Source organism: Pelmatolapia mariae, linkage group LG7, assembly GCF_036321145.2.
Source record: "Pelmatolapia mariae isolate MD_Pm_ZW linkage group LG7, Pm_UMD_F_2, whole genome shotgun sequence".
NCBI classification, from domain to species: domain Eukaryota; kingdom Metazoa; phylum Chordata; class Actinopteri; order Cichliformes; family Cichlidae; genus Pelmatolapia; species Pelmatolapia mariae.
In genome coordinates this window covers 22,382,505-22,395,038 of record NC_086233.1, presented here as the reverse complement: position 1 = coordinate 22,395,038, position 12,534 = coordinate 22,382,505, and the positions used below count along the sequence as shown (strand labels likewise).

Genomic DNA, 12,534 nt, shown 5'->3' with positions numbered 1-12,534 from the left:
AAAAGGAGAAATTTTCCCTGGTACTTCTCACCAAAGAAATGAATCAAGATTTATAATTTGGGACAGATTTCAGGCTTTTATCTGTAATAGTTTTTGAGTTAATCATGTTCAAACATTGCCTCAGATTTCAATTTGTGAAAAAATGGCCTGAAAGTGGTTGACAGATAGAAAAGATAGATAGGTAGGCAGATGGATCTTGAAAGGTATAGCTAAAATTTCACAGCAATCACTGCAAATTGGAGATGGTTGAGCAGTAAGCCCACCTTAATTTGAGATGGAATAACCCTGTAAAATCTTGAGGAGTCAGAAGAACATAAAGCACAAATGACCTGAACCGTGGCACATGTCAGCATGTACCAACTCAGTGAAAATGCAGACATTTTTCATTATTTACCAATGTAATTGTTATCCTCCACTGATCCTGTTTCAGATTTGGGACCCTTAAACTTATTTTTCTTCTCTAAGATAAAAAGAAGGGCTGCTATTTTGATACTGTGGATGAGTTTCAGTGGTTATCAAAAGTGGTGCTTGATGCTCTTAATGTCCACAGGAAAGCAGTGCTGTCTGACAGTGCAGAGTTGCGTTTTGAGTGACAGGAAATTGAGTTGCTTACTCATGATTTGCTTAAGTTAAATTAAGCTACTTTATGCAAATACAAGGCTTCCAGTGAGAGACAGCAGCTCTAAAAACTCCCAAGAAGCATTAAAGTAGCCATTGTCAATCTAAAATCAGTTTAAGCAATCAGTTTCTTTCTCACCTTACATCTTTTTCCTATATGTTGGACTGTTTTCATTTATGAAGAGAACACTTCATGGCAAACAAGCTGCCATGTTAGTTTCATCCAATCAGGCGTTTGCTCAGTGTTTGCACAGCTGGACGAGGCTGGAAAAGAGGGACGGCACCTGTCAGTCTATTCTATTTTGTCTCAGTCTGGTGGCTTGCAAAGCAATTCCTCACCTATAAAAACACTCAGTTGACATGTACCATAAGTGTGGGAGGAGCATTTTGAGTGGTATATCCATAAACAAGAAGATTATGTCAAAGAACATAAGGGCTATATGTAAATCTGGTATGTCTTTTAATGTTTAGGTGTGAACACGGAGCACTTTAGTTGCTTTTTAAAGAATCAATACAATATTATCTATCTTTCCAAGGTTTAGTAAATTGCTTTATTTTTCTGTTGTGTTCCATTGTATTCAAAGTAAACACAATATGAATGCATAAAAATAAAATAAACAAATAAATGAAGCTATATTAATGCGGTGATAAAATGAGGAAGGGAAATGAGTGATGCAGATTGGTCCACTGTCTCTGTAGTTTTAAATTCCTCCCCCTCCTGTCCTCCTGTTAACAGGAACGCCAAGCCCTCTGGTGGCCACTTCTTTCTCTACAGCACAGAGTAAGTCTAACCACACCTCTCTGCCTTAAACAAATATATGCATGTAAGCACGCACCTTGCTTATTTTGCCATTTTCCTTGATTTTTTTTTTTTAATCTGTTGTTATTTAGTGAAAATCTTTCTTTATGTAATTGTGGTGATATATTTTTCTTCTTTTGGCTTGACTATAACAAGAAAGTGTCTGATCAAGATGCCCATTGTTAGTCTTTACTGACATCTGACAACTTGGCATTGCCTCCTTTGGGCAGCAACATTTTATTAGGCTCACTGTTAAGTATTAAATATCTCTATAAAAAAATCATAGATTTCATAAATGCTTTTTCAAAAGGAGTCACTTTTACCACATACTGGCGTGCCTGAGTTTTGGAGCTGCTGTATTTTGCAGAAATCCAGTGCACATCAGGGACAGACCATATTTTAATTTTTGCCTCTGACAAAGAGTCAACACTCTTCTGGGAATTGTGATTTTTTTAGAACCGTACACTTGTGGTGCCTGTGGCATCCAGTTCCAGTTCTACAACAACCTGCTGGAGCACATGCAGTCCCATGCTGGTGAGTCCACGACTACAAATGCATGTAAAGCACGACAGCAGAAAAAGTACGTAACGTGAACGCAGTGTCAGTGGCTGCGATACATTCAAAACTGCCATTCATCACATATCACCACTGTTTAATTAGTATTCCGTGTTACTGTACATAATATTTCTATATCTGCCAATAATGACGGTTGTTGCAGATCTGGATCTGAGTTTGCTGGAAATAGTGTTGCAAAGATTTGATGCATCATTTGTCACTGTGTGTGTCTGTCTGTCTGTCTGTCCATGTGAAAAGAGAGTTTTCTCTAGACTCTGTGCAGTCCTGCAAGAAACACCTTTACTGCATCTACAAACTTTCCAGGGGTAAATCCCAAAAAGTTTAACCCAAAAGCTACATCTCAGACTTTACAGTTATCATGTTAAATGTTAAAGTTTATGACAGTACAATTCGAAAAGGACTGAATAAGTAGGGCTTGTTTGGAAGGTTTGCCAGAAAACAGCCTCTTCTCTCTAAGAAGAGCATGACAGCACAGCTTAGGTCGAGACGTTTGCATCTAAACAAGCCACAAAAACACAATGTCCTTGGGACAGATGAGAAGAAAGAGGAGATGTTTGGCCGTAATGCACAAGTGAACCACATTTGGCAAAAAAAACAGACACGCCATATCTGCACAAACACCTCAATTGAATGTCAAACACTGTGGTAGATACAGATATACCTGTATCATTTTAGCTTGTTTTGCAGCTACAGGACTTGTGGGTGTGCTTGTGGTGTGATAAAGTTAACTGTGAACTGCAACATGACGCAGCAGACCAATATACTGACAGACCAATCAGAGCAGCAACAGATCGGCTGAAAAAAAGTCCAGACCTTAACCCAACTGAAATGTTGTAGGGGGACCTTAAGATAAATGCCTACAAACCTCAATGAAGTAAAGCAATGTTGCAAAAAAGAGTGGGCCAGAGGTTCTCCACAGCGATGTGAGAGACATAAAGTCATGCAGAAAAGGATGACTTCAAGTTCTTTCTGCTAAAAGTGGTTCTGTAGGCTACTGAATCATGGGGTGTGCTTAGTTTCCCAGGACTGCACAGAATAAAGCTGCATTCTCTGCTCTGCTTTTATTTTTTCAGTTAATCATAAAATGTCAATGCTGATTTTTTTTTTTTGTTCAGTTCTGAAGAAAATCAGTTTTTAAGCAATTAAGCCAAATATTCTTGCAAAACTTGCTAACACAAAAATAAATAAATAAAGACGCAAACCAGGAAAGCAAGAAAGTATCTATCTTTGAGCCTTTTTTATTTAATGATTTAAGTGTTTAACTGTACGTAGTTATCCTGTTAAGTATGAATCATGTTCCCTGTCTTCAGCTGGAATTGTATGATTATTAGTCAGATTCAGATGTGAAACAAATTATATATCAGTTGGATTTATGAGGTTTTTTTAATATTGCCGAGATTGACTTTGGCAAATTAATTACCATAGATGGAACGCTGTGTGATCTTATAATGAGAAGCAACTAGGAAAATAATTCTTTAACTTGTGGTATTTATTTTTAAGGTGCAATTTGTCAACCACAGGGAGGCCAAGTTATTGGTTCTTTTAAAGACAGTTGTTTTGTGTCATGGTTTTAATCTTTACATTTTCTTCCACTCAATACAATGAACTTGTGCTTTTTTCCATTAACAACTCAGCCAGCTCTTCCATCTCTCTGTCAACAGCTGATAATGAGAACCACACCAAAGGGGACTCTCCCAAAACCTCTTCAGTATCGGGTCCTCAGGAGCAGCTGTGGAGAGGCTCTCAGGCTCAGGCCCATTCCTCAGTTAAACTACAAATCCAGCCTCAAAGTATCTCCCAGAGAAACCATGCTCTCACCCGTAAGTACCGCAACTTCATTAAGCCTAGTGGTTAAGAGGCTTCCCATATGTAATATCCCACTGGGCAATTTTCTTGCATACCCGTCTCTTTCACAACATTTTCTGCCTTTATCGCTACTGAATAAGTAAAAATAAACAGAAATAAAACATTTTGGACATTTGGATTGTTTTCTGTGTAGCACTAGAGCACTATGCCAACAGCTCTTTGAAAGTACAGTAATGTTGCATTCATGCTGTAGCTCTCATCATGTCATTGGTTTATTAAATAAGCCTACTAGGAACATTAACACAGAAGTAATCTATGTCTCTGATTAATAAAGGCAGCAGTGGTGTCTGCTCTGTGTAGCTTTCCCCTTTGATTGCAATGACTTCACACCATGTCATAATCCCTCTCTGATTGTTTTTATATCCTTTTTCTTATTTTAATGTTTCTGCCAGAATATCCAAAGAAACATAAACACTAATTGTCTTTCTTATCATTTGTTCTGCTTTCCTAACCATCCATCTGCTGTCTGTCCTGGCAGAGAATAATGGACTACCTGAGAAGGAGCGCCAGCAGGTGGCTGAACGCCTATTACGGGTAATGTGTTCAGATCTGAGCATGCTAAATGTGCTCAACAGCAAGGACTTCCTGAAGTTGGCACAGACCCTAGTGGATACGGGTGCTCGTCATGGTGCCTACTCAACCCGTGATGCTCTTGGCAACATGAGTGCCTTGGCACTGCGGCAGCTGCCCCGCATGTACAACCAAGTAAAAGTCAAGGTCACGTGTGCTCTAGGCTCAAATGCTTCGCTTGGCATCGCCGTCACCTGCCACTCCCAGACATCTGGCCCAGACGCTTGCTACGTTCTAACAGCCTACCAGGTGGAGGGCTCGAGACTGAAGCGTTACGTGCTTGGTGTAAGGGAGGCTGAGCTGAGGGAAGGGCCAGAACAGGTTCATCACTGGGTGCAGAACGTGCTTTCTGAGTTTGTGATGTCAGACATCCGCACTGTGTATGTCTCTGAGCCCAGAGTGTGGGCGGCAGGATTTGGAGGGTCACCACTGGGAGGCGGGGGCCGGGGGCGGATATGTTTGCGCTGCACAGGATGCTCACTCGGTGCGGTTGTTCAGGCCGTTCTTGGGAAGCGAAGCCTCCAGGCTCGAGGGCTTCATGAGCTGGCTGAGCTTCTCTCCACATGCAGAGATATCTCCTCCTCTACCACACTCGTTCTCCGTGATGAACAGTGTACCAACACATCCACAAGCACAACTGAGGAAGGTCCACAGGGCAACCCTGCACAATGCCCCACCCCTCCTTGTTGGGATCGTATGGCCGAAGCTCTCCTGCAGGTCCATGCCCACTTTGAACAGATTTGTGAGGCTTATGGCCGCAGTAAGGCCACAGCCCCGATCCTCCAAGGTCTCAACAAGCATCTGCTAGGCACCCTGGCTTGTCTGCTGGCACCTCTGCGCCTGGCAGCTCTGGAGCTGAGCAGCCAGAGGAGACCAACTTTACAGCAGGTGCTGCCTGTCTACCTGCGCTTGGAGAAATTCTTCACATCCAAAGCTGGAGAGGCTGGAACCGGCACAGCTAGCAAACTCTGCCACTATTTCCTAGAAGCACTCAAGGAAAACTTCAAGGTATTAAACTGGTATTGCTTACATTTAATAACTTCTGTATTGCTAAATGAATGTTTCTTTTATCTTAATTTAAATAAGTTACATTAGAACTGGCTTGTTCTGTGTGGCAATTCTAGTTTTTATTTTATAAAATTCATTTCACCTGATATTTGCATCTTGATTGTACAATACACAGTGTTTAACAACAACAAGATAAGTAGAGTATTTTCTATGAGGAAGTACTGACAGTATAATTTTTTTCCTTTTTGCCAGGTTGAACGAGCTCACCAGGTTGCTATGGTCCTGGACCCACAGCTCAAGCTGCGTTCAGTGCCAGCCTACCAGCATGAAGACATAATCTCTCGTGCGTGCGAAATGGCTGCTGAAACTAGGGATGGTGGTATCACTGGCGGTGGAGGTTCAGGTGGCGACGAGCGGGACGCCGATGGCCCCCCCACTCCTAAAATAAGCCGAGTAGAGGGAAGTGGAAACAATGGTGGCCCCTCACGCGGGTCCTCCTCATCTTGCACCGTGTCTGGTAACGATGACAGCCAAAGCCAAGTTAGACAAGAGATTTTTCAATACCTGGCTGAGCCTCTCCTCCAAGGTGCACCCGATCTCTTCCAGTATTGGAGCTCAACAGTGGGCGAGAAGTTCCCCAGGCTCGCTCGCCTGGCACTGTGGCTACTTGCAGTGCCTGCTGTGGGCATACGCAGAGAGTGCGTGACTGTGTGTGAGCAGAGCTTGGCTATGAAGAGGAGGCAGCAGGTAACTGCTGAGGAAATGAACAAACTAATTTTCCTTCACTCTAACATGGGCTAGAAGAAAACCTAACTAACCTAATCAACCAAACCTTCACCTCCAACCAATGACTCAAGACTATTATTTATATATTTTAGGTTTAGACTAACTGTAAACATAAATGTGTATGGACATTAAATACTTCTCGAGACAAATATTTAAAGATAAAGTCACATTGTTAAGGTTGCAAACACCCATAAAACAATACGGCGTATTACATATTTTTTATGGAGTTGTTAAGTACTGTGGCCAAAATGTAGGGGTGGAACAGTAACTCTCAAAAGATTGTCCTGTTTGGTACTCTGCCCTCGGTTTGGGATGCACACATAAGCAGGATGAGTTTAGTCTTGTCACAGCCAGTGATTTGATTTACTCCAGCCTATTAACTAAACTACTACAAGGCTACAATGCTGTTATTCTCACTGGATGACAACATTTTCAGGTAAAGCATTCATTGCTTGAAGCTCCTGTCATAGACCTCTGAAAATTGACTGTCAAAGTTGACCAGGTATTTACAATCTCTAAAGTAATATTCATTGGTGTATGACAAAAAAAAATCAAGCGGTGGATCTTCACTGCCATTGCACCTCTGACAAATAGGTTTATCATTTATTATCACAAGTCATAGAAATGTTTATTTTTCAGCACATTCAGCCACGGGCAGGTAACTGAGAGCTTAATCATTGCAGTTGACTTTGATGGTTGCATCAGTGTCCTAAAATGTAGCTGCAGATGATTCGCATGCAGTGCATGCAACTTTTTCATTTAAAAAAGTAAAAAGTAGCAGAAAAACACAGACAAAACAAGTGTGATGCTTTTCTTTTTTTATGTTACCAATGGTAAAGAAAAGTGATCCAACGTTTTGTTTTCATTCTAGATACAAGTCTTATGCTGCTAGATATAAAAGTCAAACTCACTGACTTGCACAGAAGAGACGAAATGATAAACTTGATCTTTGGTGGACTTTTCTTTACAAGTGATTTTCATACATCTACAAAGAGGAAAACATCACATTAGAATCTGTTTGTGGTTCGATTTCATTCAGCTGTACCATATCCTAACAGGCAGTTAAAAAAACGTGATTAATCCGTACATTATATCGAGCAGTGATAGTCAAAAGGGTCACATAATGCTATCTCATTGTTAGTTTCCAGTACTGCTACATCACTCAGCTCTGTAGCCGATTAAGAATTGCGTAAGTTGTTTTTACACTGAAGACATTTTACCTTTGCATTTCCCTCAGATGAAAGGCTGTCGCTTGGAGGCAAAATGCTAATTGATACTTGCATAAATCTTTGTTTGCACCTATAAGTCTATTTTTTTTTTAAGCTCAGTCTGAAAAGACTTGTCAGTAGGGACTTATGCGCTTCGCATTTATAATTTCATATATACATGCTGTCTTCCTTTTGTGAGCTACACGTTTCCATTTTTAAGGCAATAAGCTTTATCCACAGGCCATAGTTTTTCCGACTGTTCTCATCACACTCCTACAGTTAATTATCAAGGATAAACTCTTTCAGTTATTTGTTTGTAAAATCAATGGGATTTTCTCAGGAATGACCATATCCAAGAAGGCACCGCCACTTTTCCTCACTGTACCGAAAAGAAACCAAACTGTGACCTCAATGCCGAGGTACGTACTGAACCGTGACTTTTGTGAAACGTTCCACCCCAAATACAGTTAGTGCCAGTCGCAACAAACAAGAGAAGAAACACTGAGGGTTTATTTTTTACAGGACAAATTCTGCTTGTGCATTTACTAAAGTCAACGCATGCATATGTCAAGTTATTTATTTTTTTATGGATCCTAGTATACATACACTTGAGCTTTTACCTCCTAAAATGACTTGGATGAATGGAAGCTATACTGTAAATCTTGTTTGTTGCTTCTGGTACTAATTAGTCGAGTACTGGTTTGTTATCTCTGTTTTTTGGGCCTTAAGTCTCTTTCATGCAATCACCTTAAATCCTACAGTCAGAGCCAACATCATGCCTTTATATTACTGTTTAATGGCCTTCTTTACTTTTTCTTTTATTCGCATAGAAAGGGAAACAAAGCAGTGTCCCAGTGCTCAAACGACTCATGGACAACCACTGTACTTTTAAAGTGCTCGTTGTCAAAATGTCAGATTAACTGAGCATGTGTGCTTTCATCTTTTTCATTCCCACGAGGTCAGTAATAATCTTTACAGTAGCACAGTATCCACATGTAACAAGTATCCACTGTATAAACGTATACTGAAATGACTCAGTGGTAGATATCAGAGACTCTTTTTGAAAATTGTCATTTGGCTGATTTTATTTGTATTTTATTTTGTTTTAGGGCCTCGGGCTACATCACCTGCCTCTTAAATGCTAACAGCCAACCTAAATATCACTTTATTACACGATTAAGAGTAAAAAACAAACAAACAGTGTATGATTTAATTTTTTTTTGCCCAACTTTAAGCCCTCGGGCAACTTCAGGTACAGACATACATGTGTTCCCTCTCAGTATTGTGTCTCGTTCATTTCAGCTGCTGCTTGTGTACGACAGGTCCATTCAAACATTCATTTCCTGTTTCAGTGTCACTTTTGACCTTGAATCGGTTCATTTTTCCGGCCAATCGAAACACTGACACACTGTATTTGGAACTGATGTCACTACTCTGATGCTTCTGCATATCGTGCTTATTGACTGAAAGGCTGCCCCGTCATCCTCGTAGCGATCGATGCTAATCATCCGCATTTGAACCTAAAGATCACGTCCTTTTTCGAGGGTTGGTGAAGGGCAGTTTACAGTTAAATATAAGGTTAATGTGACTGTAACCTTTTAGTTTGTGAAGAATGACAGAAAAAGACACGCAAGAAAAGAGAGGGAGCAACTATCAGATTATGGTTGGACATCGGATTCTTTTATTACACCAGAATGCCCTTTTTACTTATGTCATAACATTTGTCATCTTTGTTTTAGTGGCATTAAAACTTTAAAACCCTTATGTCAATTAAAGGTCAAAGGCTCTGCATTACAAACTGTTCATAACTACACAAGATGTTTTTTAATAGACTGTAGCCCTCCTTACCTCCAAGCTTTGATTTAGTATTTCATAAATGCTTTTTTCCCCATAATGGTTTTCTTAATATATCTAATGTGTTTTTTTTAAATATATATATTTATATATTTTGGTAAAAAAAAATCAAAAAAAAAGAAGAGGAAGAAGAAGAAAAATTGCTGTAAATTGTATTTAATTTTTTAATTACCAATCCAATGTTTTACCTCAGTACTCAGAAGGTAGTGTTGTAATTTAAAGATTGGAAATCAGATGTTCATACAAAAATTTAGGCTCGTCAAAGACATAGTCAAAATACTGTACAATGATTTGTGGTTTCAAGTTATCCTCAACTGAATGATGAAGGGATTTTTTTCTTAGAGTTTTTAAATAAGTATTTTCAATAGGATATGCTCTGGGACAAAATGCCATTGTTGACGTAATGATGTCAACTTAATTTTCTGTAGAAATAGCGTTCTTTTGTTGATTAAACGAGTATATCTAAGATATGCATGCTTTTAATAAGAGTTCTGATATATAACGTTATAAGCCAGTGTCTGTCATCAGATGGAAATGAATCATATTGGCTCTCAGTTGATGTTTAAGACACTCATTAGGAGTTGGATAAGCAACCCCGGACTGAATTCTAACCTTTCAAGGTGGGAGTAGCTGTGCTGATTGTGGACTGGTGTTAATGGGTTGACATCATCCATTTTCAGAGGATGTATTATGTAAATACAAGAGAACTGCTGTTTTTATGCCACAAGGGGGCACCTTCATTTCAGAGATAAAGTAGGGAGCACCAATAACATTATACCTCTTTTTCTACAGTAGCATTTCAGAAGGTTTTGATATAATAGAAAACTCAACTTAGATACTGTTACTAGAAAACTGAAATCAGCTGTAAGTTTTATTTTGTTTCAGGATTTTAACTTATTCAGATAATAAAAGTTCGGTTGTTAAAATGTGGTATAAGAATGCTAACATGGAGATCTGTTCTGTTTTAACTATGGATTATAGTCTGTATTATCAATTCAGGTTAAGAAATTAGTGTTGCTTTCATCCTATTTTACAGGTATTTCTTCCTTTTTATACTCTGCTAAAACGCAAAAAAAGTATGTTTTGATTCTCTTCATTTTGTCTTTTTATCGCACTTTGGCAGCATTTTCCTGTGTAGATTCAGATCTGAGTTGTCTTATTAGTAAACCTAATTTATACTTTTGTAGCAACACTATTTTTATATAATGGCAAAGAAAGGGTTCGGTGTCTTTTTCGTTGTTTTTGTTTTGTTTTTTCCTGTGTCATATGACAGCGCTGTTCAATGTTTCTTGAATACATTACCCACTGTAGTATGTTATGTGTGAATAAACTCCAAATCTGTGTCAAACCGTGGTGCAGAAATGTTATTTATCTGCGTGTGAGTGTGACTGGAGAGAGATTACCTGGATAGTATTGTTTGTACTTCTTGTGGAAGTGTGTATTCAAGTGTTGCAGTGAAATAGAACTCTGCTTCTGTGTTTATCAGGCGTGAAACCTTGAAGACGTTTGTGCATATTCCTGCAAAATGAGGCTGGCTGCTTATTTTCAGAACAAATGTAGACTCCCATCCAGAACGAAATGAAGCACAGCCTTTTCGCGGTGGCCGAGGGAGGGGAGGAGGGGACGGCAGGCCTCAAACACATGTAGAGGGGAAAGGAGGTCTTGTTTAAAGAAAAGAGCGACTGAAGACTCACACGGGGAGTGGATATGCAGAGGCTGCTTAAGTGCGTGCAAGGGTTCCCCAGGGGCTGCGTATAGGGCTAAAGAGAGAGGGGGTGGGGGGCCACTGGCAAGCAAGTGTTCGTCATAGCCTAGTGTTGGCTTCCCTCTTTTCGCACCCGGGTCAGTCATCCCCCAAGGTGCAAGCAGCAGTCTGCAGCCGTGCAGAAACTCCCGCGCTCTTGCCTCCTCCGCTGTTACCAACATGAGGGGCTGCCTGCCTAATTTGCAGCACATGCATCCAAGTTGGCCTCCCCCGCTCTTCCTCCAGTGCCTCACCAACCCCCTCACACTCACACACACACACACACACTCTCTGCAACCTAACCTCCTTTCTTCAACACCCCTCTGCTGAAGGTGATATTTTTCCACAAGCTATTACTACTTTGACTTGCAAAGTTTGTTTTTGCTTACGGCACCAATTGCTCCAGAGCCGGCCCCTCATTTTCAGTCATTTGGAGAAGAAAAATGTAGAAAACAACCCGCCCACTGGACAATTGCTTCCGTTTTGTTCTGGGTTACAGAGAAGTTGCAGATCAGCTCTTTCTGAAGTAAGGAGGAGTGTGTGGGGGCTGCTCTGTGGTCAGCACGCACGCACAAAAGTCATATAGAGAGAAAACGACTTGTTTATTCACTGCTGCCAAGTTCTAAAATTGTGAATTTAAACGTCGTAATGTGAATATGACAAATGTGGCAGCAGATGAATGTAAAGGGGGCTTTCCCCCTGTCCCCCTGAATGTGAACACTAGGTGGCAGAATGTGGCTTTTTATCAACTGCAGAGTGTTTGAATTAAATAATGAACAATACAGTGCAAACCAGCATTTAATGTTACAAACATGAACAAACATTAAAAACTTAGCCCTGGGCACAGAATATTATTGTAGGGTCTTTACCTTACGATATAAAGCATCTCGATCTGACTGTTGTTGTGATTTGGTGCTATAAGATTCAGTTGAATTGAACTACAAACACAGGGCTCAGGAATGGCCGAGCATTTGAACCAAAAGTCGAACATTTGCTAAAACTGCATTTCATTTCCTACGATTTCTTTAAATTACGTTCCTCACCTATTTTGGAGTGGGGGACCCAGAAGAGCTGCACATTTCTACGCATGATGCCCAAATGTCCATTTGCCTGTTTTTATATAGGTGTGTATATATTCTACGTACTGAAATAATGAGAGAAAAAGTTATGTTTCTTTGAAAACTTGCTTACTTGTTTCATTCAAGTTTAAAGAGGTAAGCAATATCTCTACTTACGCACTCTTGAGCCACTCACTTACTGCTCTGTCACAGCAACCATTATTTCCTTAAAAGGTTAAGGTTAGCATTTGTTATATTGCATTTATGTTGCAGGTTGTCATGTTAAAACTGGAATGGTAATAACCATTAATTAATGGATAATGGAGAACTAGGTAAACTTAAGTAGTCTCTCCTATATAATGGCTCATCCCCTGGTGTTTTCTTCCATACTTTTGATACTGCTGGAAGATACAGCAAACATTCCTGTGACAGCACGCACAGATGTGC

General features: G+C 40.1%; 1 protein-coding gene across 4 annotated transcripts in view; it reads left to right on the top strand.

Moving 5' to 3' along the window:
- The window catches only part of znf618 (zinc finger protein 618), a 44,187-nt gene extending 33,565 nt beyond the window's left edge, over positions 1–10,622 (top strand). For all 4 annotated transcript variants that reach the window (XM_063478449.2, XM_063478447.2, XM_063478448.2 and 1 more), the window contains 5 exons: positions 1,355–1,399; positions 1,874–1,951; positions 3,655–3,813; positions 4,338–5,437; positions 5,690–10,622. In XM_063478449.2, coding sequence (XP_063334519.1) covers positions 1,355–1,399; positions 1,874–1,951; positions 3,655–3,813; positions 4,338–5,437; positions 5,690–6,238 — 1,931 coding nt within the window. In that variant the 3' untranslated portion in view covers positions 6,239–10,622. The remainder of the gene's footprint in view (positions 1–1,354; positions 1,400–1,873; positions 1,952–3,654; positions 3,814–4,337; positions 5,438–5,689) is intronic.
- The last annotated feature ends 1,912 nt before the right edge of the window (positions 10,623–12,534 follow it).